At 41.5% G+C, this 25,299-nt stretch overlaps 3 protein-coding genes across 5 annotated transcripts in view; all 3 read left to right on the forward strand.

The window, feature by feature from the left end:
• Positions 1 to 4,202, forward strand: part of ubxn11 (UBX domain protein 11) — a 5,307-nt gene extending 1,105 nt beyond the window's left edge. The window contains exons 2-14 of one of the 2 annotated variants that reach the window (XM_019886161.1): positions 100 to 128; positions 232 to 324; positions 1,019 to 1,119; positions 1,189 to 1,240; positions 1,311 to 1,387; positions 1,450 to 1,534; positions 1,600 to 1,811; positions 2,310 to 2,387; positions 2,462 to 2,585; positions 2,665 to 2,768; positions 2,874 to 2,947; positions 3,559 to 3,708; positions 3,785 to 4,202. In XM_019886161.1, coding sequence (XP_019741720.1) covers positions 100 to 128; positions 232 to 324; positions 1,019 to 1,119; positions 1,189 to 1,240; positions 1,311 to 1,387; positions 1,450 to 1,534; positions 1,600 to 1,811; positions 2,310 to 2,387; positions 2,462 to 2,585; positions 2,665 to 2,768; positions 2,874 to 2,947; positions 3,559 to 3,708; positions 3,785 to 3,935 — 1,330 coding nt within the window. In that variant the 3' untranslated portion in view covers positions 3,936 to 4,202. Of the gene's footprint in view, positions 1 to 99; positions 325 to 1,018; positions 1,120 to 1,188; positions 1,241 to 1,310; positions 1,388 to 1,449; positions 1,535 to 1,599; positions 1,812 to 2,309; positions 2,388 to 2,461; positions 2,586 to 2,664; positions 2,769 to 2,873; positions 2,948 to 3,558; positions 3,709 to 3,784 lie in introns of both variants that reach the window. The other variant, XM_019886160.1, reaches the window with a different exon arrangement.
• Positions 4,203 to 5,040: 838 nt separating this feature from the next.
• On the forward strand, positions 5,041 to 12,907 carry hacl1 (2-hydroxyacyl-CoA lyase 1). The gene is made up of 17 exons (XM_019886422.1): positions 5,041 to 5,237; positions 5,941 to 6,045; positions 6,118 to 6,158; positions 6,232 to 6,312; positions 6,473 to 6,545; positions 6,625 to 6,702; positions 7,184 to 7,278; positions 7,358 to 7,470; positions 7,549 to 7,684; positions 8,579 to 8,684; positions 8,936 to 9,019; positions 9,116 to 9,217; positions 9,507 to 9,661; positions 10,140 to 10,298; positions 10,373 to 10,480; positions 10,592 to 10,778; positions 12,059 to 12,907. The coding sequence occupies exons 1-17, from the start codon at positions 5,187 to 5,189 to the stop codon at positions 12,089 to 12,091; spliced, it is 1,707 nt and encodes a 568-aa protein (XP_019741981.1). The 5' UTR covers positions 5,041 to 5,186; the 3' UTR covers positions 12,092 to 12,907.
• Positions 12,908 to 13,009: 102 nt separating this feature from the next.
• colq (collagen-like tail subunit (single strand of homotrimer) of asymmetric acetylcholinesterase) lies at positions 13,010 to 23,690 on the forward strand. Of its 2 annotated transcripts, none has more exons than XM_019886423.1 (17): positions 13,010 to 13,560; positions 14,344 to 14,453; positions 14,700 to 14,786; positions 17,106 to 17,150; positions 17,325 to 17,351; positions 18,079 to 18,150; positions 18,842 to 18,904; positions 18,979 to 19,005; positions 19,086 to 19,130; positions 19,226 to 19,261; positions 19,351 to 19,431; positions 19,857 to 19,953; positions 20,293 to 20,429; positions 21,288 to 21,407; positions 21,517 to 21,658; positions 22,648 to 22,750; positions 22,850 to 23,690. In XM_019886423.1, exons 1-17 carry the CDS (start codon positions 13,452 to 13,454, stop codon positions 22,917 to 22,919), a joined length of 1,371 nt encoding a protein of 456 aa, XP_019741982.1. In that variant the 5' UTR covers positions 13,010 to 13,451; the 3' UTR covers positions 22,920 to 23,690. The 2 variants fall into 2 exon arrangements, with proteins under 2 accessions (XP_019741982.1, XP_019741983.1); XM_019886424.1 differs by having other exon boundaries at positions 21,532 to 21,658.
• The last annotated feature ends 1,609 nt before the right edge of the window (positions 23,691 to 25,299 follow it).

Consider the following 25,299-nt stretch of genomic DNA (forward strand, 5'->3'; position numbering starts at 1 on the left):
TGTCATTAATAAATGTGTTCACAATACCTTTGTGTCAAATCCTACACTAAAAATGCTGGATTCATTTATACAAATTTAAAGTCTTTCTCTGTCCAACAGGGGCAAAAGGGAGAATCTGTTCTTCACAGGTTAGTTGCAGCTCACGTCCAACAACACTACTGCAAAATGTATCAGATTTTTATCCAACCCATTCTCCCGTTCTCCAAACCCAATCCCTCACCTTTAAATTAGAACATCAGGTCCTGGCTGACCCAAGTGTTCCTATGTCCAGTCCCACTCAACGCGGTGACGGTAACTTCCTGAAGTTTAAAACATCTAATACAGGTAAAGGAACATGGACACTTTTATGAACTTCGCCAAAAAAGTGTATTTGCTAATATTACAATGCTTATTTTGATGAAGTATACTGTACAAGATTTAGAAACACCACTCAAGATGAAGTAGTAAAGGTGTCAAACTCAAGGTTGACCAGTGAAAGCAAATTATGTCTCTTGCTTCAACAGCAAAATTGCTAACTATTATTCACTTTTAAAAACATTGCACTATTGCAAGCAATTTTTGTCATCACCCCCTTTTCAAAATAATGTAAACTAATAACATTACTGGCTAGAATGTTATTAGCTAGTTATTCATCATTTTGTTTTGTATCTGTAATATGAGGTGAGGTTAATGAGTTCACAGTCATCACGGCCTCAGGAAGACAACTATAACTACGATATGGCCTGTGAGAGAATGGCCTGTTCTACACCATTGCAAACTGCAACCTCAATAAGAAACATTTCCAAAGGTTATGTTTCCCTGAAACTGGCAATAAAAATGGACTACGAGCCGTGTGGAGTTTGAATGTTCCCCTCCTCACTTTGTCTGGGTTTTTCCTAATGAGAATAATATGCTATTGACAAATAGATAGTTGGGCATTTATTTGATCATTGTAAGGTATTTTTACACCAATAGAAAGGCCTTCAGAGAACTTCCTGAAAAAAGTTCCCTACCCCCATCTTATCTTGTAAAACCTCAGGTACTGCACCAAGCGACTTTGAGCTCATGTCTTCCATGATGCAGAGACTGACCGTACTTGAGAGGAAGGTCACAAGCCAAAAAGAGGAGATGGCGCGCAAGGTGAACGCTCTCGCTTGTTATGATGAATAGAAACCCTCACTCACAACACATCTCTTTATTCTTTGGAAGGACAACGTTATTTTGGTTTTGAGGGAGAAACTGAGAATTCAGGAAGACTCAGGTAATCACTCAAAAGGTTATGAAATGATTCTCGTGCACTGGCTGAATTTGTGGATGATATGTCATTGTAGAGCGTGGCCATGTTGAGAGTTGCAGTCATCTTGAAAGAAAGTGTGAACAGCTACAGCACCAAGTGGATGACATGGAGGTGCGTTTGATCAAAACCTTTCCTTGTGATTCATTCAATAATTTGTCATTTACTGTTTTCAGAGCTTCCTGAATGACTATGGTTTGATCTGGGTTGGAGACAGGAAGTTCACTAATGCAGTACAGCAGACAAACATCTCAGTCACAGGTATGAACCATCTACTTTTGAACTAAAGGGGCTACTAACAAGTGGGGGATACTACCTTCTTGCAGACACCTCTGTGGTCCGGAATTTCCATATGGACTTTGACCTTGTGATACAGACGATTAAGGAGCTGAACATTCTCGCAGGGGAATCATTCGTACGATCCACACCCACAGGGGCGCAGTTGGCACGAAATGATCCTGTGGAACTGAAGCTCTACAGCAATGGCATTGTCATGTTCAACGGACCCTTCCGTTCCTACCGGGAGAACAGCACCCAGGTTAGCTTGTTAAAACAAGATAGTGCTATAATACTTGACATTGGTCCTTGTCTAGAGCAATGTTTCATAACCTTTATTGGGCCAAGAGGGTATTTTCGGAGGGTATGTCACAATAGGTATATAACCATCTTGTCTCAATTTACTCACAAATGTACAGTACTTTCTATTTGTGAAATCTGGGCCTGATTAATTGAACAAAAAGGAAGTCATGACTTCATCTGTTGTATGAATGGCAACAGGTAAATAAACCGTTTAATTGTATTTTCTGCCTCCGGCATCTCCGCTACCCTCATGAGGATAAGGGGATCAGATCATGGATGTATGGATAGATGTACCTTTTGCTTTCTAGTGGAAGAGCATTTCATTGTTGTGCCTGTCACTTTAGGTCCTCGACATAGATCGAGTATTGATTGCGGCCCCATCAGAACCAGCTAATCACTTTACATCTCTGAAAACAAAAATCACTTTTGGATTTAGGATGTTTGGTTCTCCTTGCAGCAATGCATGCAGGATCTGATGGAGGGGTATTTCCCATCTGAGCTTCAAGGCAGGTTCCCAGATGGTGTGCCTTTTGAGGTGTGTTGTCATCACTCCAGGTCACTCCACATGAACACATAAATTCAACCCTCCTCTATGTTTTGTCTCACAAGGTCCATGACAGACGAGATGAGGAATTCGTTCTCAAAGAACCATGCATTAAGTTTCCTGGCAGAGGACTGATTATGCGAGAGAAAAAAGAGGACTTGTCAGTCAGAGTCAGCTCGCAGTTTCGCGGTTGGTTCCTGCACTCATTTTATGTCACTTTGTTTCAAAGTCCTTTAATAAATCAATCATGTGTTTGCTTGGTTCGCAGCTAAGACATTAAGCACAAACCAATTCCTGAACAGGCTGCCAAAAGTGGTGGTGAAGGCGGGTCGAGTGATTGACATCAGGGACTCTGCGCGGACAGCCTTACAGGTTTGAACAACCTCATTCCAAGAAAATGGCTTTTGCACAAGGGATCACTCCTGTGATTGTGCTGATCATGCAAAAGTTCCTTATTTCGGCTCATCCTTTCCTTAGGCCTCGCCTGACGCACACAACAGCTGCTCAGCGATCATTGTCGAGACACCAGCACTCCTAGCAATGAAGGACAGGTACTCAGAAGATTACCATTTATGGCTACCACTTTAGACAAACCTGCAATTTAATGCAATCTTGTACAAAAGTCTTGTTAAAAAAAAACAACAAAAAAACAAAGTGTCCTTACAAAGGTAGAACGGCATAGTCTTCTACCTTGGTAGAAAATTAAATGTCTATAATATAATGTCAAATGGTGCCTTGAGATACAAGTGACCCAATCGTGGAGTTTTTGGAGACTCAAGTTTGGCTGATTTATTTTTCCTAGACTTGCTTGCATTTTTTTTAATAGGAGTGCTTCTTGGTGGCAGGGAATTCAACTAAACTCACTTCACTACAAGCAGCAGCTTGGCATATCGTGAACAATTCTTCAAAAAATAAGATTCAAGCGATTTATTGCCACTCCGAGCTGAAGTTTACTGCCAAACAAAACACAAAGCAATAGTTACATATTGTGTATTTCAAAAAACCACACGTAATTTTTGGCTCACAGAATATACAGTGTTTAGGTATGTGCCACATTTTTAAATGCCTTATGTGCATTTTCAACAGTAGGAACCAGTTATTACTAATCACAGTTGTACAAAGTGTGCAATTATTGTACGTCACATCTTGTCACTTTTTCAAGCATGCACACAATCACCTCTGACCTGCCTTCGTCCGCACGCAACATCATCACACTTAAAGTCAAATCAGAGGATGGCGATCACACTTACGTGCTGAAAATGTGCCTCTCCGAGACCGTGGGTCACCTGAGGCAGCACCTAGACACACATAGGTGAGCTTACATCTTTATGTACTTATGTTGGGATCATCATACCAGCTCATGTTTGCCGCTATTGATTCCTTTACAGGGGGCATAACCTCGCTGGCTATGACATTATCAGTGCATACCCTCAGTGTCACTACCAGGATGACTGCCAAACGCTTGGGTCATGTGGACTTACGACCAATGTGACTCTTCTTCTGCGAGGAAGGAAAAACATAAATAAATCCTCCATCTAAATAAGACCAATATTATAAGCATGACAGTTGTGGGTTCAATTCCTACTCAGTGCCTGTGTGAATGTGAGTTTGAATGGTTGTCGATGATGGGATAGATTCAAGCTTCCTGGTACCATGAATGGGATAAGTGGCCAAAAAGATCTTTACAGGATGCCAAGGAATGGTTTTGGCACTAAACTTGCAGTGATAGCTTAAGTTGAAAATACTCTAATTTTTTCTTCCAAAATGTGTTTGTTTCCCAAAAATTAAAAGGTATATTCTGAATGAGCACAGGGAATATCGTCATGTTTGTATTCTATTTTCCACATGGTCGGTCACATACCATAATAAATTGCCAAAGTCAATTTTCAATATTTTTCAGAAAAAAGCCACAATTTTAAGATTGCACATTGGTAATTTTGTATTGCTGTAACAAAAACATCAACCAGATGGTTGAACAAGTAAGCGGAAAGCAAAAGACCCAATTAAAAAAATACAGTGTTGTAGTGGCTTTCTTCGAGTTCTACAATTTCCACAGTGTTTTCAAAACATTTATTATCTCAAGAGACCTGAAATAACTCAATTTCAATTAAAAATTGTTCATATCAAGGAGTTGATTTCATATTTTTTTTACTTCTGGATGCAAAACATTCCCAACGAAATAAAAAAGGAACAATAGTTTACATTTTAATCTTTTGATTCAAAGAGTGATGATTTTTTTTCAGCATCAAACGTAAACTTGTATTTTCTTTTTCACAATAGGTCGTTCTCAAGTTCTTTTCAAAATGGGGCACTATTGGGCAGTCAAAAAAATAAATAAGTCACATTTTCAGGATCAGTTTTACAAAAAGCGCACTTATACATATTATCAAGAAATCATGAAACGTGTTAGCGGCGTATATCTTGTGTCGTATTTTTGCATGTAATATGATTTTTTTTGTAAACAATACTTTTTAAAAGCAACAAGCCGCGCCTTCAATCAGTATTATTTCTTTATGAATTGAACGTTTCATAAAAAAAATTCCAACGTGGATTTATTTTCGTGTGTTGTCCAATGTGCTCATCCATACTGCCACTGACGTACACAGGGTCCCGTCTCATTGGCTCAAAAACCCGGAAGTTATTAAAACGGCCCGACCGTTGTTCTCCTTCAGGATTGATTGTAACCGGTTTTGACCAACTAGCCACAGAGGAGTTGGTCCGTCTGCCACTAGTTGGGAAATAAAGATTACACTTTGAACATTTGGAAGAGACTTTGTTTTCTCGAGAACCATGGACGAGGTGACAGGAGCTCAGCTCATTGCTGAGTCTCTTATAAATCAGGTCAGTTGAAAGCAAAAACAATTTGGGTACCTACCGTCACACAGATAGTTTAACAACTGTGAACTGCCCTCTCAAACTCTGAAAAATTAAATAGAAAGTTTGTTAATTTGTAACTCGATCAATGTTTGTTTAAAGCACTTTTTTTTCTATGCGTCTCAAAGTTCACTAAACGATAAGGCTGTGAGTTCGTGGAGACATTGACAATTATTTCGTCTTAAGCGAATTGAGTCGTTCCGGGCTCATTGTATTAACCAAGCATTCTAAATAAGAACTCATGTAAAGCGAATTGAGTCGTTCCGGGCTCATTGTATTAACAAGCATTAACTCTACTGGGATTTTTAAAAACGAACATTTAGACGTTATCAGTTTACACACACACACACACACACACACACACACACACACACACACACACACACACACACACACACACACACACACATCGAGGCCAACGAAAAAAAATTTGGAGCGGATTGTTTCTCCATTTGCAAAATAAAGACGATAAACAATTTTGGTTGAACTCCAAATTGTGCTTTTGACATTTACATAATTCATGAAAGTAGATGTCCCAAGGGAAGAAAACAATACATTCTGTGCTTGTCTATGGACCGCTGTTAAAATGTTGTACTAGTTATGACCATGCAAGTAATCTTCAGATTTCTGAAAACAGTTTTTCATAAGATGCGTATAAATGTCCCTACAGAAAGTGGAATACATGTTTGGGATTGTCGGTGTTCCTGTTATTGAAGTAGCCATGGCTGCTCAGGCTGCAGGAATCAAATACATTGGCATGCGCAATGAACAAGCGGTAAGCAGCACTCGAGATATTCTTCTCAGTTTCTATTGGTTCTTGTGTTTGATCGAATGTTCTATTCAATAGGCCTGTTATGCTGCATCCGCTGTTGGATACCTCACTGGAAGGTAAGACATTGCGATACGAATAAAAAAAGCATCTGGTGTGTCAGCTTGATTCTGGATGCTTCTCTTCCTCCAGGCCTGGTGCCTGCCTAGTGGTGTCAGGACCTGGACTCATTCATGCTCTGGGAGGAATGGCCAACTCCAACATGAACTGCTGGTATGAATTAAAAGAAAATTGTCTATCCCCCACGAATAGTGAATAGGAGCCAAACTCTGCCGCGAATTGGATTTGCGTGTTGGCAATCTCAAATAGGCGGCGGAACTGTGTACATTGTGAAGTAGTATTCTGAAATGCATTTTTGCCATCCCACATGCAGGCCGGTGGTTGTTATCGGAGGATCTTCAGATCGAAGCCAAGAGACAGCAGGGGCCTTTCAAGAATTTCCACAGGTAATAAAAAATGTTCATGAGAATTTACACAGTATATAATGGTGATTGCCTCTCCTTGAATTCTTTACTTTTTATTTAGGTGGAAGCATGTCGCCTGTATAGCAAGTTTTCTGCAAGGCCAAGCAGTCTTGAAGCCATCCCTTCTGTGATTGAGAAGGTAACACATCAACACCGTGATGGAGGTCTCCCTCCCTTTATCCGAGGCTCTTAAGTTGATATTGAACAGAGTTGAGTGGACTTTTCATTAGTTTACTAATAGCACAGAGTTCCCTCACTATTCGTGGGGGACAGAGACAGCCCTGGTGCAGTATAAAATCTGCAAGTAATTGATGCCACTCTAAAAAGGTTTACAATTGCTTACAGTCTGCAACATGTGGTCAAGCAATACTTTTTTCGAACCAAAGCTCCTCAGCTCACTTCACCATAGTTTTGGGCACCAAGATGCCACGAACTGGCACACAAAATGTCACTTGATATCAAAAAGAGCAAATAGCTGAGTTTTTCAACAAATAACACAAAATAGGTCCCTCCCCAAAAAGTCAGTGAATATGTAATTGGTGAATACGCAAATCCTGAATTGCGGATATGCTGAGGAACACTGTAATACTGATACATTACCAATTTTTGGCTATACACAGGCTGTTCGCACAAGCATATATGGGCGTCCAGGCGCTTGTTATGTGGACATTGCAGGGGATATGGTGAATGCCAAAGTGGACCGAAGCAAAGTCAGGTTTGTCGTATTGCTCTTGTCTGTTATCTGATGCAAGACACAGCATTTCGGCATTCAACTTCATGTATTCCTCCTGCAGATTTGTCCACTGTTGTCCGCCTCCTCCCATATGTCTGGCTGACCATGGTGCAGTGTTGGAGGCCATCACTGTGTTGAAATCAGCGAAAAGGCCTTTGGTCATCATTGGCAAAGGTAGCATAAACTACCAGTAACATAAACTACCTGCTTGATGTCTTAAGATGTCCTCCATTTCCTGGTTGTGGTCCACAGGTGCAGCCTATGCCCGAGCAGAATCCGTCCTTAGGGACTTTGTGGAATCGAGCCAACTACCGTTCCTGCCGACCCCCATGGGGAAGGGAGTGCTGCCTGATGATCACCCCAAATGTGTGGCAGCTGCGCGCTCACGGTAGACCACAATAATTCCTTTCAGAGCAGTAATTAGTCATTCGAATTCATAAAGTAAAATAAGTAACATGTACAAATTGTGTTTGTTCTAATGTCTGTAATTTCCCTTCAACCAAAATAATTTCTCAAGCTCAATCAACATCCCAACAGAGGGCAACGGCCGGACTGGGAGGAGCTAATAAAATAGAAAGATAACCACTCATCATGTAAAATAGTCTCTCGGAATAGAGACGTCATAGTATGTTGGGACCAGTAACAGTAAATAGAACTTTGTTACAGTTCACACAAGATCGCCATCAGTGGATATGTAATTTCATGGTCTGCGAACTGTTTATTACTGTTGCAACATTTGGTAGGGTCACAATTCGAACATGAATGGGTGGATCATCCCGCCTGGTATCAACAGTTCAGGCTGCTGGTGTTGTCTTGTTCGGGATACCCAATATGATTGGCAGAGTTTGGGTCTCTTGCTCACAAGTGAGAATGCGTTAAACACTGCAGCCTACCTGAATATACTTCCTGACCCTTTCAGTCTCTTTATGACTACAATGTACCATCTTTTATTGGCCAGGATAAGTCATCCACTGTGTGCTGCTATTGTGTTGATATGGACCAATATACATGGCACATGTATGAGCAATGTTTCCAGCACCTTAGTTGAAAATTTTCTGCGATTAAGGTATTCCTATTGTTCCTATAAAGGAAATTTCTAATAAGGGATATAGCTAATAAGATGTACAGATACTTGTATGTTTTTAAGGTACCATACATGTTATGAATTTGTTGAACACACTTATACATTCAAATTATTTACTAAATGTGAATAAACGATAGGCTTTTTTTTGTTTGTTATCATCTTCCTCTCTCAACTCAAATCAAATTGGTTGAAATGAAGAGCTCTTCTCCAGACAGACGTTGTGCTTCTTCTTGGAGCCCGACTCAATTGGATCCTCCATTTTGGTCTGCCGCCCAGATTTGACCCAAATGTCAAGATCATTCAGGTTGGTAATTACTAAAATAATGCTACATGCGTTATGTCTGTTTTTCGTATTTTTATTGTACATTACTTTGCTGCTTTTTGAAATTGTGTTGCTGGGTTCTGAGATAATCCAAATTTAATTTCAAAGTGTACAAATTTTGGATGTGATCACACCCACAAATGGCTAGGGGGGAAATTTAGGAATCTTTGCCTGCCCTGTAGTGCGATTAATGGCTCCATCGTTGGTGTTGCTGCACTGTGTTCTATATACAGGTTGACCTTTGCCCTGAGGAGATGGGAAACAATGTGAGGCCGGCTGTTGCTCTTCTGGGGGACATCAATGCGGTCGTCAATCAGGTGTGTAACGCTCACTTCAGTGATTCACTGATATCAGACGCCAAAAAGAGCAGCTTGTATGTTTTTTGTCAAATATTATGAACCTGTCTCCTTCAGCTGTCGGAGTGTCTTATGAAAGATGGCTGGAAGTACCCTTCTGACACAGAATGGTGGCGCACCCTAAGGGAGAAAATGGCCAGTAATGCAAAAATATCAAATGTGAGTCTTGCCGATTTAAAAAAAAAAAAAGTAAAAACAGGCTTGCTTTTCATCTCATAAACAAACAGAATAAAATTGTATTATTTTTATCAAATAATAATCAGAATCGAATTTTGACAAAAACTTCCTCATATCGACAAGTTTCTGTTTTTTTTTTTTTTTTTTTTTACGCTGCTGAGCTGCGAACCCAAAACCTTTGCCTGGCAGATGCACTAACCAAATGTTCAATACTTTATTTGGAGCATGTTTTACTTCACAAGGTTTTTTTCTTTCCTCTGATTCTCCACAGGCACTCGCTCTCCAGTCAGTGATACCCATGAACTATTATACAGTGTTCCACCACATCTCACAGCTGCTGCCGCATGACTGCATCATTGTCAGCGAGGGCGCTAACACGATGGACATTGGACGCACTATGTTGAATAACTACTTACCTCGACAGAGGCAAGCCATGCTTCATCCAAGGGTAGCTTTGTTGTGAAGTGCGGTGAAATGACCTTATGGACGTTAGCCGAATCAGAATTGTCTTTTTTGGCCAGATATGTTAAAACACACAAATTAAGTCACATTAGTACTATAACAAAAAAATGACACTATAACAAAATATACATTTAGGATATGCGGAATACACATACTGTACGTACAAAGTACAGAGAGTAATTGGGCAATATAAACTGTGCTTCATGACTGTATAAAGACTACAAAAATAATTTTTGAAGTTGAAAATTGATGTCATTTATATCAAGTTTTATCATCCTTAAAAAAAAAAGTGGTAATTTGAATTTGCGAGGCCATGAATGCAGCCACTAGAAAACTGTGATTTGTCTTCTCTTTTCATTCTACAGTAACGTAGTTAACAGTGCGGATCAAGTGTGAGTCCAAATTTATTTCGTCTGTTGTGGTTATTCCTGATGGCCTTCAGGTTGGATGCGGGTACATTTGGAACAATGGGAGTGGGCCCTGGTTTTGCTATAGCTGCGGCTGCTGTGGAGAGGAGTGAGAATAAGGGCCGAAGGATTGTCTGTGTGGAAGGTGACAGTGCCTTTGGCTTTTCTGGCATGGAGGTTGAAACCATGTGCAGGTAAGCAACTTAACTCTCTTTCTAATGCTATAGATTTTCTGTAGCAATCATATGCAAATCTCTTTTTTGAACAGGTATTCCCTACCTATAATCGTGATTGTTGTGAACAACAACGGTATATACAGTGGAGTGGACCCTGAGACGTGGAGGGAAATGGCTAAAATGGGGGATCTGACGCGAATGTGAGACAAAAATGATTGTCTAAATTATGTTAAATCAAATGCTATCTGCTATGATGCGTGTGTTTAAAAAAATTTAAATACTGTTCCTTGCCTGTGCACTTAAATGATCAGAGCGCCCCCTGTGACCCTCCTGCCTGAGGCTCGCTATGATCAGGTGGTGACAGCATTTGGTGGCCGTGGTTTCCTGGTGAGGACGGTAGAGGAGCTGCGTAACGCTTTGCAGCTCAGTTTGAGTGACTGGGAGAGGCCGAGTCTTCTCAACGTGCTCATCGACCCTTCCTCAGACAGAAAGCAACAGGTACACATGCTCTGACAATAGGTGAACAGATATGATATAGGCTCTTAATAGCCTACATAAATACATTATGAAGAGCTGCAAGATTTGAAGGAGATGTAACCACCTGAACACACATAAATATTTTTAATCATAGGTAGGGCAGAGTGAAGGGTAGTCTAGATTGCCATTCCACATATGTCCTCTAGGAGGAAGCATTGCACTTTCTTTGGCCCATGACAATCACTACACAAACACCTAGCATTGCTAGTTGTTACGGTGACATTTTTGACACTCCAAGTCCTTCTAGCTTGACAATTACTTTAATGTAACCATAGAGTGAATGAAGTTGCATTGGTGTGCCATGTATGAAGAGCAGCATTGGTTTGAACCAGTAATTTTCAGTCAACCAGAGGAATCCCATTTCACAGAATTTTCCAATAACTATTATTTACGTCAAATTATCTGTCTTTGTTCGTCTATCTATGCCAGCAATGTATAGTGAGAGCCAGAGCACTGAAGGCTCATCCACGAGATGGTAGAAGTGAACCTGTGTATCCACTGGTTGCCATTCATACAACAAAATCATGGATTTGTGTTCAATTAAACAGACCCGGTTTCCGCACGGAAAGTGCATTTGTGAGTAAATTGTGCAGACTCTGGTTAGTAAAAATGAACAATACAAAACAAACACAAAACCACTTACAATCAAAATTGTGACCTCTTGAGTGAAGTTGATAATTTTGGGAGTCGGGACACAACACCACACAAGGATCTGATTGGCTGCGGCCTGAAGATAAGAACAGGTTGAACAAATGGCGAAGGACCAGGAAATAACATAAACAAGAGCTGCAACTCTGAAGTTGGTTGGAATTAAAATCAACGTCATTCCATTTGGTGATTATTAAAGGCCAATAAGCAGCTCAGTGTTTATTTGACTGCAATGTGTCCCTGAGTGCTAATCCTTCCACTCCACAGGTGCACTGTGGAGCTGCTCCTTTCCACTCACAATCCCTCAACCTCACATCAACTTGACCCCTCTATTTCTGGTCCCTTATAATTAGAAAGCGAGGCCCTCTTTGTTTATGTTGAATGTATCCACGCAACCCCCTGTGCATGGTAGCATGGATACATTCAGGTGATGGAGGGTTCCATTGAGGCACGAAGCAACCCGATTGATTGACGATGGATGCCTGGCTGGCTGTCTGTTAGTCAAAATCCCAGCCAGCAGCAAATACTTACAAATGTTATCTATGATTTAGGGAAAAAAAAACTTATGTTGGGTTTTTTTTCTGTATTTCCAGGAGTTCCCTTGGCTGACCCGTTCCAACTTGTAGAAGGAAAGTGAATCTTTTTTGTAATTACAACCAGTGGAAACTTCAACACATGATTGTTTCTTAATGACTGAAGTTTTTTCTATTAATTATATTTTTTTGCAAGGGTTGGGGGGCGGGGAGGATTTTCAAGAACTGCCAGGCAACATCTGCTAACTTTTGTGTGTCAGTGTCATTTAGCTAATACATGCTCAATATATAATTTCTGCAAATATGGTTTATTTTGAATTACCAAGCTAACAGCACCACACCATCCACAAAAAGCAGAGACGTAATACCATGGCTACCAAACTGGACCCCCTCAACACCTTGCCTGCGCTGAGAAATTCTGTTCATAAAGGTTATGAACAGAATTGATGACAAAGGGCTGCTTTGGCTGAGTCCAAACCTCACTTCAATCAAATCCGTGAAGTCACAAATGAATCAAGCACAACTTTCAACCTACATTTTCTCAAATTTTATAATCATTCTCAAATTCTTTGAATATTTTCCCTAGTTACTGGTTCATAAAGCATGAACATTTTTTTTAAATGTTGGGAATCGCAACTGTGCTTAATTTAGGATAGCTATGTCACAAACCTTACATTGGATAGGGAGCATTTGTTAAGCCTTGTATGTAATAACATATGCCCATATTTTGACAATTCTAATGCATTACCTTGTCTAAACCTCTGCCCTTCAGCTGTACTGATAAAGGTGGTGCCTTATGCTCACAGAAAAAAAGGTTATTTAAAGATGCAAAACAATGTGTATGTGTGGGCGTTTTGTTCACTACATTATTGTGATGTAAAATGAGTTATTACAAATCTACATTTCCTTCACTTGTATTGAAATATCTTTTATGTTTTGTGATTATTTCTTTCCACACATACTCTCTAGTAAACTACAGCAACCGTAGAATTGTTTTAAGAGAGAATGCATTATCAGATTTATTTAGGGCTCAGACATTCCCCTAAAAAGCACCAGTGGAAAAGCAAACAAGAAAAAAAAAACATAGCAATCAAAACCCATCAAGTGTGAAAGTACGTGCTAATGCACGTAAGATCTTGTCTGAATACAAACAGTGGGCGAGTCAGTGTTCGGTCCCCCCCTTGTGAGGGGAGTGGAAACAACAAAGGCACCCCCTGCAGTAGTAGAGATCTAATACTGGCACCCATAAGCAGCTGGCAGGCTGCCTTCTGTAATTTTAGCGCACACGGATGCGGAGGAAAGGTTTAATGGGCATTGGTGGACATGCCCCCCTCGCGAGGGCGTAAAGACATCAGAGCGGAGAGGAGAGGGAGAATGGGGAGGTGAGACGCAGACAGGAAGGCTGAGAGTAAAGAGTGGGCTGCTTTTGCTTCACGAATCAAGTCGGGCAACTATGAGCAGTAGCATGAGTCCTCGAGCACATGGACTCTATCTGACTCTGTGCTTTTGCTATGGCCTGGCGCACTCGTCTTTCCGGGACAGCTTTAGTTCTTTCCCAGCAGGTAAGACCATTGTCATTATCTGCGCGTTTCTCTTAATGTGCAAACATGCATGAACAGATGTTGAAAGTGCCCGGGGAGCATCGGCATGAAGAAAAAGGTGCGATCTAAGGAAGTCCAATGCAACTTAGTATATAATAAGGCTAATTTTTGATTGACAATCAGAGAGATATTAGTGTAACTTTTTTTTTGGGGGGGGGGGCATGTGGGGTACTTTGCAGTGATTTAAATTTGCTTTGTATTTTTACTTATTTGTGTCATTTTATATGGGAAGGACGATACGGTATTAGAAACAGCTCTCAGGAAGATGCGGATCTGAAAACAAGATATATGTTGAATTCAGTCATCAGTGTCAATCGAAAATGAGCATTATTATCATCGTGAAGGTCGACTTGTTTGTATGCATGTTTTTGGGTCTTATTCAACGTGCGTGTTTCCGTGTACCGAGTGAAGTGGTCTTGTAAACTACTTTTGTTATTATGTCGTTGTTGTCCACGAGGTGGACTGGAAATGCCTCTATAAATAGCCATTGCAGCGGTACCTCATGTCTGCACGAGAAACTGTTGGACGGGTGTCACCATTTGATAGTTTGCACCTGTTTCCTGCATGCTAAGTGTTTGTGCTTAGCCTTCTTTTGGGATTGCATGTTTGCCGCCAAATGTTTCCCATGCATGTTCATCAATGAATCCACTCACACATGCGTACACTCAAACGAACAGCATTCGTTGTATTGTTGTGGCCTCTCCTCACTATCTTCCTCCTTGCTTGTCGTTACACCTTGCACAGTGCTCACTCCCCAGGAGCAGCAGCGGAGGTTGAACCCATGCTGTTTAGTGAGTCCGCCTCCACCTCCCCTATTCCCTCCACCCCCTTCACTTTGGCGCCGCCACATTCATGTGAGTCCAAGTCATGTGACCGGCCTCCTTTTGAGGAATATCCGACGTCTCTCAATGTTGTCGTGTCCTTGGATTATGTCCAACTGGTGTCACACACCCGCTCTCTTTTAACCTCCAAGTAACAGATGCACAGATACTGTACACGCATACTTAAAATAGATGAGATGTTGTGGTATGCTTTGGATCATTATTCTGTGAGCATCAGTCAAAGATTATTTGTTATATTTTGTTATTTTCTTCCATTAGGATAGTGATTCAGGCTCCTCATCTGAAAGTAAAGGTTCCTACTGTGCCCGTGGGCCCCCCGGACCTACTGGCCCCCCTGGACCTCAGGTAAGAGCTTGCAAAATGTCAAATTGTCTTTTGTCAGTCTACATGTTTAGTCAGGACCTGACAAATACTATGCAAGTGTTTTAACTGACACTTAAAATTTAAAGATAATAGCTTTTTTTTGTATTCTCAGAACTTTGAGTCACCCTACCGAATCTCCTGAAGTTTATCTGGCACAGTTTGGGCACAGGTTGACACAGGGTTTGGGCTAAGTGTTTTCCAACCTTTATTGAGCCAAGGCACATAGCTCATAGTTCACATCAGAAAATATCTCTTGCCACATCACCACACAAATGTGTCACAAAAAGTGGATATCCGGTTAATTATGTGCCTTCTGACATTTTATTGTTCTGCCTGTCACTATATGTCACGGATAAAGATTCTAAAACAGAGGTAGGGGACTCGAGAGCCATATCCTGCCTGTTTTTGAACCCTCTCTATTCTTACACATCTGATTCAAACGATCAGCTCATCAGCAAGCTCTGGAGAAGCCTGAAACGATCATGATCAATTGAATGAGGTGTGTTGGAGTTGGGAGAGCTCTAAAACAGGCAGGATATGGCTCTCGAAGAACCGGAGTTCCCTACCCCTGTTCTAAAACGATAATACAGTACATCATTTTTGGACCAATTAATTGCAGCTGGAGAATTTCACGCGCACACCTGAGTGAAGCACCGGTTAAGACTTTGGACTTAAAAATAGACACATCTTGATTTTCATGCAGTTGCAAGCTCTTTTAGGAAGAGCTGGGCTTTATGATGATGATGATGAAGATTATAATTATCATCATTTTGAATATTAAAAAAAAAAATCATCCCACAAACTGTTTCACAGTTTTCAAGTGCCTACTCCACATTGGTGGTGTGCGCATCTCGTGTATGGACTCCAGCGAGTCAATTCTGTTTCCGCCATGCACGTGCCTCTCATGCGCTTAATTTAAAGGGAATGAGAGGCACCCCTCTCATTGGCCAGGAAGCAAATCTCCAAAAAGGTCAAAGCAAAGAAAACTTCCCCTATGCGCACAGCTAGACTGCATTTAGTTCGAGACTTGTGCTGGGCAAGAAAATATTGGGTCAAAGGAGAGGGTTGACGGATGTTCTTTTTCAACTCGTGTATGATCTGGGGATTTGTTGTTGTTGTTGTTGGTTTTTTTACATTCGCTGGAGGTTTTTCCCAATCATGCCCAATAGATTTAAAATAAGATTCAGAACTGAACAGGTGACATGTTACTGGGGTCTCCAATTTGAGAAAATCCTGGAGAGGAGACAGGAGGGGGACTCTCTCATGCATGGAACACAGCAGCCCATTAACGCTCTGCATTTAGCCACAGACATAAATAGCCTTTTTCCACTGGCGGACCGCAGCGCACCTCATGTCATTTTTTTTTGACACTTGATGAAGAGTTGTCTGCCTGGAAAGGCACACTGGCTTGCGTACATTCCGGGGATTACCAAACTAAGGGCGTGGCCATGTGATTACATGGCCGATGGAAGCTTATTAAGACATTCAGGCAGATTTTTCTCCCCTATTCTCCCGACATGAATCATTTATTATTAAATGTTTTTCTGCATCCGACCACACTGGGCTGCCTCAGCAGCATCAGGGCCCCAGCAGCCACGTTTTCAATCAATAGCTGCCACTCAACCCTTAATTTAAACTGCAGCTCACATTTCCACATACAGACTTTTTACGCTTTACACTGGGGGCAGTGGGGACGGGCATATTTAGAAATAATGTCTTAATAACGCACACCTCACACCTCCCCTGGGATTCACGAAGAGGACGTGATGGACTTGAGAAAAGTAAAGGAAAAAAAATGACGTTTCATTTAAAAACAAAAAAAAAATTTGAAAAGCTTTATAGGTTGTCGATTCCCTGCATAATCGCTGATCACTCCTCACGAATTCCCCTGTTCATTTTTTTGTCTGTGGAACTACAACATTTTCTGTGAGACACACTGATGTGCGGTTTCTGAAATGTGGTGATAGACCACACGCTGCTGTCAAAGCCTTTTCTAAACAGGAAAGTTGTACAGAAGTGATAGTGAATGGAATTTTATGCTGGGGAGGAGCCAAGTTTAACCTGGGTTGTTTTCGCGGATGGTATGGAGAGTCTTCGCTCCATGTGCACGTATATGAACACTTCCGGCACGATTTCTTGAATAGTTTTGATTATATCTACAGGTTCAACTATTTATATGGGCAGTTATAACATTAACATTTTTGGTCAATGGTTTTTCGCTGTTTGCAGCAGGGCTTGGTGCTAATGCCACTCAAGTAGAGGGGGATTACTCATTATCCTTTTGTAATTTATGTTTTACAGGGTCCACCAGGATTACCAGGTATTGGAGGATCCAAGGGAGAAAAGGTAAGGAGATTTTCCTCAATGACATTCGTGCCACTCAAGATACATGATCATACGTGCTCATTATTTTTGTGAGCTCAATTTGTCTTGGCCTGCAGCCCGAGATGCTGACAGATGCTAGTTTGGAAATGCATTAACGGCATCTGTCCTTGTCCCTCCTTCACATCCTGTTGTCAGGGAGAAATCGGAAGACCTGGACAAAAGGTGAGCGTCTCCATTAATCACCAGTTATTCTACGCTAAATGGATTTGCACAAAAATGAAATTCAATGTCAGTGGCTCTTCTGTGAGCAAGAGCAACCTTGACGGGATACAGAGCACATGCGACAGCCAATTGCAAAAGATGCTGAGCTCACATTGGGAGGGCCTTGTGCCTGGAAGACGACCACCCAAAGGCATTTGAGACTGCGTGCGTCGCTGTAATGTGACACAAACCGCAGGGCACGGGTGTGTGAAAGATGAGGTGTTTAGCGTGACTCCCATCGGAAGAGTAAAATTCCCCAACGATGACTTTGTGTGTGGACAGTGGGAGAGATTCACTGGTGGGTGATCTGAGCGAGCAACGTTTGCAGCATTGCAGTGCAATTTAGCTTAGTGCTCGGAGCCAGGTCATAAATCATTTTATTTCCCACAAGCACCGGCTCCTGTTCTATACACAGGCAATCATTTAATTAAATAGGGCAAAGTGACAGCGCTCGTTAAAGTCAGTCCTCTCCTGCGTGTACTCCTGCACATGTCAGATAAATACTGTTGCAAGCAGACTGACAGCCTTTGCAGCAAATACTTACTAGCAGTGACATTTTATTTTGCTTGTATTTCATCGTACAGGTTGAATTATGAACTTTTACTCCCCATAAATGTCCCGATTTATAAGCAGAACAGGCTTGATCAGGTGTTTGGTTCTTAAAAATCTTGTCCCCCACCCCCACCAGGGTCGGACTGGTCCCCCTGGACTCCCCGGAAAGCAGGGACCAGTTGGATGGCCAGGATCAAGTGGGCCCAAAGTGAGTAAGTCAGATTTCTTTTTGTGGATACTCTATGTTGACGTTGATGCACAAGAGTACGCTCAGTCAATATATTTCGCAAATAGTGTTCCGCAGTTCTTTGATAGTAATTTCTCTAATCAGTTATGGGGAAATGAATGATAGTGGTGACCAGCTCTGCCTCAAAGTTCTGAGTTTCAGAGTTCAAATCATGATACTCCATCTTCCTCCCACTTTCCAAAAACATGCTTGTTAGGTTCACTGATGACTCTAAATTGTCCGTCGGCGCACATAATAACAATTGCAAATGTGAATTGTTGTTTGACTACGCGTGCATTGTGATCGGCTGGCGACCCGTCCAAGGTGTACCCTAATGATGACATGTGCTATGGAAAATGGATAGATGAAATTTTTGTGTGACGGGCAACTCCCTGAATGTTTCGAACTGCGGTTTCTATGCCAATGCTGTACTGAGTAGAATAATGCTGCCCAGAGGAGTCGAATGATCAGAGTTTAAAATCCAATTGCTGACGCCATGTCATACTTGTTTACACCAGAAAATAGCTAAAACTGCATTCCATTTTGTCTCATTTGCTCAAAATTAGGATTTATCCACAATTAATTACATTCTACGTAAACAACTAATTCATTATTATACCCTATTTCTTTAAATCAAGCTTTTTTTTTTTTATTATTATTTTTCTATGGTTAGGGAGAGAAAGGTGATACTGGCCTAATGGGTTTACCCGGCGGGAGAGGAGCAATTGGACCCAGGGTAGGCAATCCATAAATTAACGATTACATCTCAACCACTGTTTTTGCATATAATAATGCCTTTCTGTATTTTAGGGTTTACCTGGGTATAAGGGTGAAAAGGTGTGTTAACCCCGTCATTGTGATGATTGACAGTTGTAGGCTTTGAAAATGACTCATCTATGGTATGCTTGCTTCATCAGGGTTCACGAGGCGAACATGGCAAGGGTGGCTCCAAAGGTGACAAAGTGCGTACATAATCAGGATTTTTTTACGCAAATCTTGATGTATTTGGACACATTTGATGCATATTGTTTTACATTGTACTCACTTTTATTTTCAGGGGGCAATGGGATTCCCCGGAATGCTGGGACAGAAAGTGAGCTGCAAATTCTTCAGACAACCCTTTTTTTTTTTTAACACATTGTTAATTTTGGTGTAATGTTTTTTGGGTTTTTTTTTGGACAGGGTGAAATGGGTCCAAAAGGAGAACCTGGTGTTTCAGGAAACAGAGGACCCACTGGTCGACCAGGCAAGCGAGGCAAACAGGTGAAGTGCCAGAAAAAAAAATAATGATAATAATAATTGTTTTTTTTTGATAACCTACTGTAATATAATCGCAACAATGCAAGTATTAAACTTTTTCCAAAACATGAAATACGTTGCATTCTGACTGCCACAGTTGTCAGAGCAGCAGTAATATACTGTCGGTAGGATTATCACACAGTCACGTTTAGCACCAATGCTAGTGCAACATGAGATGTGTCCTGGCTGGTCCATCAATAGTATGGACCATTAAAGTATGGGATTTATGTGGCAATCACTAGCAAAATTCTGTTGTTCACTATACTTCAAAAGATTGCATAGCTACCGTTGCGTTCATTATTTGTTACGGCTTCTATGAATAGAATATGTAAGCATGCATGAAAGTTAGCGGTGTGAATCACGTTGTATATTTTTGGCTTGTGTTGCAGGGAGTGAAAGGAGAGTCAGGCAGTGGCGGTCCCAGGGGACCTGCAGGTCCACAGGGATCTCCCGGACTTCCTGGTCCTCCTGGTCCTCCTGTCACAGGTGACGACTTTGACCTCAGCTGCTTTTTGCATATCAGTGCAAAGTGACACAATGCTCAGTCAGAGCAACTGACGCTGGCATGCTTTCCGCTGTGGCAGCGGGTGCAGCCAAGCGCCCAGTCAGCAGAAGGCAGCAAAGACTGGCGTAAGCGTTTGTCTTATTTAGTGAGGAGAAATCTAATCCCCTGAGGTGAGGTAAAATGCTTGCCTCATGACGTCATGGGGCTAGACTGGGCAGGGAGGCTTCTGCTACATTTCTTGGTCACACGCTCTGCATTAGTTAACCAATGTCCAAAGTCACTCACAAATAATCCTTTTTTTCTATTCTCTTGATGTTCAGGACTTCACATGGTTGGAACCAAAGGTGCTCGCGGGCCCCCCGGGCAGCCTGGACAGTGTAGCTGCAGCTCTCTCAGTGGTTCTCTATTAGAAAATTATCACTCCAAAGGAAAGCCTCAAAATCTCAAAGTACCCGCGGTGAGTTGAAAATACTCCTTTTGCATTGAAGAAATGGGATGTTTTAATTTCTCGAGTGGGAATGGACATGCTAATTGAATTGTATATCAATTGATTGATAGGAGTTCTGTCACGGGGCTCTAGGCGTGTGGTCTTAATCTGCGCAGAGGCGGGTTAGACTAGACGCGTGCAAGCCAGTGTATTTAAAAAAGGCAGGTTTGCGCTGTTATGGGTGTGACCACAGCCGGCGTCATTGCGAGACATTTCTGTGTGGGGAAAAGTACGCAGTGAGCCATGCATGACCAGCGCATTGTCACTGCAGCTGTGGCACCTGACGATGTAAGTGGGGTGTCCTCATAAAATACTGAATGAGCTGATGAGAAAACCTATAGGGACTTAAATGTGTCTATGAACCTCATATATGTATCCCCACCACTGATTGGTTGTGTCTTGCAAAAGAGATTGTAAGCCTCAATGACTTTTTTTAACCTGGTGAAAATAAAGGTCAAAGGAAAATTCCCCAAATATTAAATGCCCATCTTTATTTCAAATCCATTGCAGAAAGAAAGCTTGACTGTAATCTACTACTTTTCTCAGAATATCAATTTGTCTATACCTGTATCTCATTCCAATTACAATGAAGATCTTCTATTCTCATAAATTCACATACTGTACTAATAATTTTGCATGTAAATGTTTTTTACAAGACAGTAATAAAAACAAGATTTCCATGGGATTGTTTTGACAGCCGAGTTATCACAGTTTCATGCATGTTTGCGGTCTCGTGGTTTACTATTTAGGAAATGACATGAGACATACATAAAATGCTACGTTACTGTACGTGTACATGTTTCATATGCTTTCCTCACGTCTTTTCAGATCTTTGTGGTGAGCAACGAGGAGGAGCTGGAGCGTCTCCACACAGAGAACGCTTTTGCATTCCGTAAAGATCAGAGGTCTCTCTATTTCAAAGACACTGTTGGCTGGTTTCCAGTTCAGGTATCGCGCCGGTCGACAACATCCTTCATTATCAATCGTTTCTTGGTCAAATAATGATCGACGAGCGTCTTTTCCATTCGTTGCTCAAATCTCTTAAACTCTGTAAAAGACTTTACCATTCCAGATGACGGCGTTCCAGTCGATGGAGAACCCGCCTGACGACGACGGTTACTGCGGCGACGGCATCGTGCAGCGCGAAGGCGGCGAGGAATGTGACGACCGGAACAAAGTTGTCACTGACGCCTGCGTCAGTAAGTTGTCTTTCATACAATGAAGTAGGTGGGCACTTAGAGGAAGTCTAAATGTAAGAAAATACGAGCCCGCACGTTGTATTTATTTATTTGAAGTGTTTTGTGTTTGTATTGTTTTGACTTTTATTTTGCTTGGTTGATTTTTCATCATATGCGACACCGTTCCTATAAATCTCTGCAAGTTTTAACATTTTTAACAATCGTTCCTCAAAAATTCCTAGGAAATCACAATACCTCATCACTGGACAACCATTTGTCGAGCACATCCGCGGGCTATATGGGCTACCTGACCCCTGTTACACACGCAGCGTTTCGCATCTTTTAACACAATCAAACTAAATTTAGTGGGAAACCATTCAATTCTTCTGCCTGTCATTATAAATAAAATATACAAACATGTAAAGAAAAATTTAAAAATGAAGCCTACTGACCATCTAAAATAAATATTTTTTCCCCTAACTGCAGCCTTTGCAATTTGTAGAATGTCTTGTGTCACATTGAGATATTATGTTGAGTCCAATTAATTGTTCAGCACTTCTCAAGATGTATCATGTGATTAACAGACACAAAAGAAAACATATGGCGGGACGATGCCATAGCTCTTGATGTAAGAACTGAAATGATTTTGGTCATTATCAAGAAAACGAGACGAAAGAAATGGCTGAATAGAAGTTCTTTTTAGGAGCTACATTTGTTGCCATCATTCTATTTGTCATGATTATTTTTTTAATTAAACTAGGAACTGAAGAAACAAGGGTGGTGTAATATTTTTTTTTCCATGACTGGAAATAGATGAACAATGACACGTTATATGTAGCTAAGACATTTTCAGTCCATTTAAGTGAAGTTAAGAAGATAACTTCCTGCAGCACACCTGTTGCTCGGTCACTATGCACTCGCTGCAGCGCAACGGCTACGTATCACGAACTCCGGTGAAGTCGATCTGCAACTCGATGTTGTTCTTTTTTTCTTTTGTCATCTTACCACAGAGTGTAAACATGCCTTCTGCGGCGATGGATATCGCCACGAGGGCGCGGAGGAATGCGACGGCAAAGACTTTGGCTACCAGACGTGTCATTCATATCTGCCGGGGTAAGCGTGGCTCACTGCACAACGCAAAAACCATAACCTCCGAAACTCTTACTCGACCGCATGGACTTAATTAAGCAAGTGTCCTCTATTTATTTGCAGGTCATACGGCCACCTGAAGTGCACGTCGTATTGTGTTATCGATTCCACAAACTGCAAGTACTTCACCTGAGCTGAAAGCTGGACATTGCGTCCAGATCCTTTTATGCGGGGGAACACAAACTGGGAATATACTTTTCACGCCAAACAAAAGAACAAAGACAGGGAAGACGCGGTAGATGAACTGAAAGCGAAGCATATACTGTAGATAACTCCCGTGTACTTGCTGCCGCATTGAATCCCTCGGAGCGTTGCTATTGTAGGTGGGAGGGGAAACTTTTCACCCACACGTCGGAAACAGCAAGACAGCTTCGCACCACCTTAACCAGCCGGATTTAAGTCCGGCTTCCTCATCACGTCTACGTGGGCACAAATCCGTGTGTGAGGGCAACGGATGCGTGCCAGCCGTGCTGAGAGACTTTGCCACGGGCATCATAATCTTTACCCAGATACTATCGGAAGAAAAAAAAAAAAAAAACAACACGCACACACACCAAAAAAACTGAGAGCTGGGCCGACGCCTCTGGTATTGTGCCAGCGCAGCAGCATTTGCATGAGGCTGGCCATCATCAACAAGCATGTATCACTTGACCTCTTACCGGTTTCCACTTTGTACTCTTAACCTCACATTAACATAAGCAGGGATGTAAGTCAGTAAATAATGTTCTAGCGCTTTTCCAAACGAGACTGTTACACACCGCACCGGCGACACAGGTGGTGCTTCTGGACTCAACACACACATTTGGTCACATATCCAAGAACAACTCAGGAACAAGCAGGTCGCGTCAAGTCTCACAAGGATCCACCTTGGTTTGGAGAGGCACACAGGAAGCTCATGGGGGGGGGGGGGACGTCCAGTGTCCAGTGATCCCCCGTTCATTGTGGATGTTACATATCCAGAGCCACCAGTGATAAGTGAAAATCCGTTGATTTCCAGAGACCGTAAAGTATCCATACAAACTACACTTTGTAAACACACTGGAAGCATATGCGAGCATCCAAGAAATAATTTGCAATCATGAAATATATCGAAAACGAGCCGAGGCACATATTATACAGTGGGAAAATCTCATGTCACACCACCAAAACAAAAATATGGCAAAACAGTTCTGAAATAATGATGAGCTCGTCTCAAGTGACTCCCAAATTGACTTGCTCAGTCTGAAATCTGTTCCTGTTTAGTTGAACACAAAGCTCTTTCTTTGTTGAATGAATGGCGCACAAGCGAAATGTACCTTCTGCCATTGAGTCGAACATTTAATTGTTTTGTCTGTCACTATATTGCTGACATAGATATATGAATGAAGACACATTATATGAATAAATAAGAATTTTCGTGAAACATTTCCCACAGCACACCTGATGATCTCTCATGGCACAGTGGTTGGGAATCAACTGAAAAAAAAAAGTTAATTAGTGAATTTAGTTTGCAATTTTAAAAAATCACTCTATCATGTCTGGTCACACTTTCAGTATGACCTGACAATAATACATGTTTAGAATTTTATGAACAAAAATCCTCCAGGTCATACCGACAGTTTGAACAAATATGACAGAATGCGATTTTCTTTGTGAAACCTGCAAACGCCCCCTTGAAGCCTTAAAATATCCTTCCTACATGCTGAAACCACACTGAAACTTATCTAAACACACTTTTGAAGACATTGTAATGCTATCTCAAAAAAAAAAGTTTAATAAGAAAAAAACCTGCAATATCGTCGGGGATTACTGTAATATACTCCTAGATGTGAAGGCTTGAAACTGTTATGTCCTTAAACTCAGCGTACAGGCGAGGCTGAAATAGGCCATAGCTGCTAAATAGACAACGAAGCTGTTTTATGGTCCTTACTGTATTTACTCTTATTACCTCGTTCTCCAGTCTTTGTGTCTTACCGTCACGCCAGCGTGTCAATGTGTAGGGCGGCGTAAAAAAAGAAAGGAATTAGTCGACATAAGCTTCCCCTGTCCATAAGCTACCGTTGCCAAAGGAGACGTCTCCTCACTCCTTTGCAAAACGTCCAAACAAGACTGTTATGATGTTGTGTCCGCAATGCACGTGCCCATGTGATCACAACAGCCTTTTTTTTTTCTTTGTGTAACTCTCATCGGTGTAGCGTGTGTCTTAAGAAACGTGTTGCGGAGTACAGCTGTCAAGTGATGCAATGTATTAGGTTCAAACACACCGTGCTGAATGTTCCCGCTTGTGAGCTTTGTCCCATACTGTAACGCGCACAACACAACACAACACGCATGTGGTAACTCTGTAAGGCTTTGTATGAAATGTACTCTGCGCTCTGACTGGAATAGTGAACAATGGTTATGTGTTGTTATTCTGATATGATTTATACGGATGTTCAAAAAAAAATACAATATAAATGAAACTTCAAAAATACGTCAAGCTGCTTTCTGTCTTGCACTTTCAAAAGAAAAACCATTATTGATTGAGTCCATTT

This window comes from Hippocampus comes, unplaced genomic scaffold, assembly GCF_001891065.2.
Source record: "Hippocampus comes isolate QL1 unplaced genomic scaffold, H_comes_QL1_v1.1 scaffold335, whole genome shotgun sequence".
In the NCBI taxonomy this organism is placed as follows: Eukaryota; Metazoa; Chordata; class Actinopteri; order Syngnathiformes; family Syngnathidae; genus Hippocampus; species Hippocampus comes.

What these genes read in the sequence shown, in the direction of transcription:
- hacl1 (XM_019886422.1), top strand. Translation starts at nt 5,187, where the DNA reads ATGGACGAGGTGACAGGAGCTCAGCTCATTGCTGAGTCTCTTATAAAT. An exon ending in GTTGGATACCTCACTGGAAG is followed by an intron (nt 6,159 to 6,231) that starts GTAAGACATTGC and finishes CTCTTCCTCCAG; the next exon opens with GCCTGGTGCCTGCCTAGTGG. An exon ending in CCTTTCAAGAATTTCCACAG is followed by an intron (nt 6,546 to 6,624) that starts GTAATAAAAAAT and finishes CTTTTTATTTAG; the next exon opens with GTGGAAGCATGTCGCCTGTA.
- colq (XM_019886423.1), top strand. Translation starts at nt 13,452, where the DNA reads ATGAGCAGTAGCATGAGTCCTCGAGCACATGGACTCTATCTGACTCTG. An exon ending in TCCTGGTCCTCCTGTCACAG is followed by an intron (nt 19,954 to 20,292) that starts GTGACGACTTTG and finishes CTTGATGTTCAG; the next exon opens with GACTTCACATGGTTGGAACC. An exon ending in TTGGCTGGTTTCCAGTTCAG is followed by an intron (nt 21,408 to 21,516) that starts GTATCGCGCCGG and finishes ACTCTGTAAAAG; the next exon opens with ACTTTACCATTCCAGATGAC.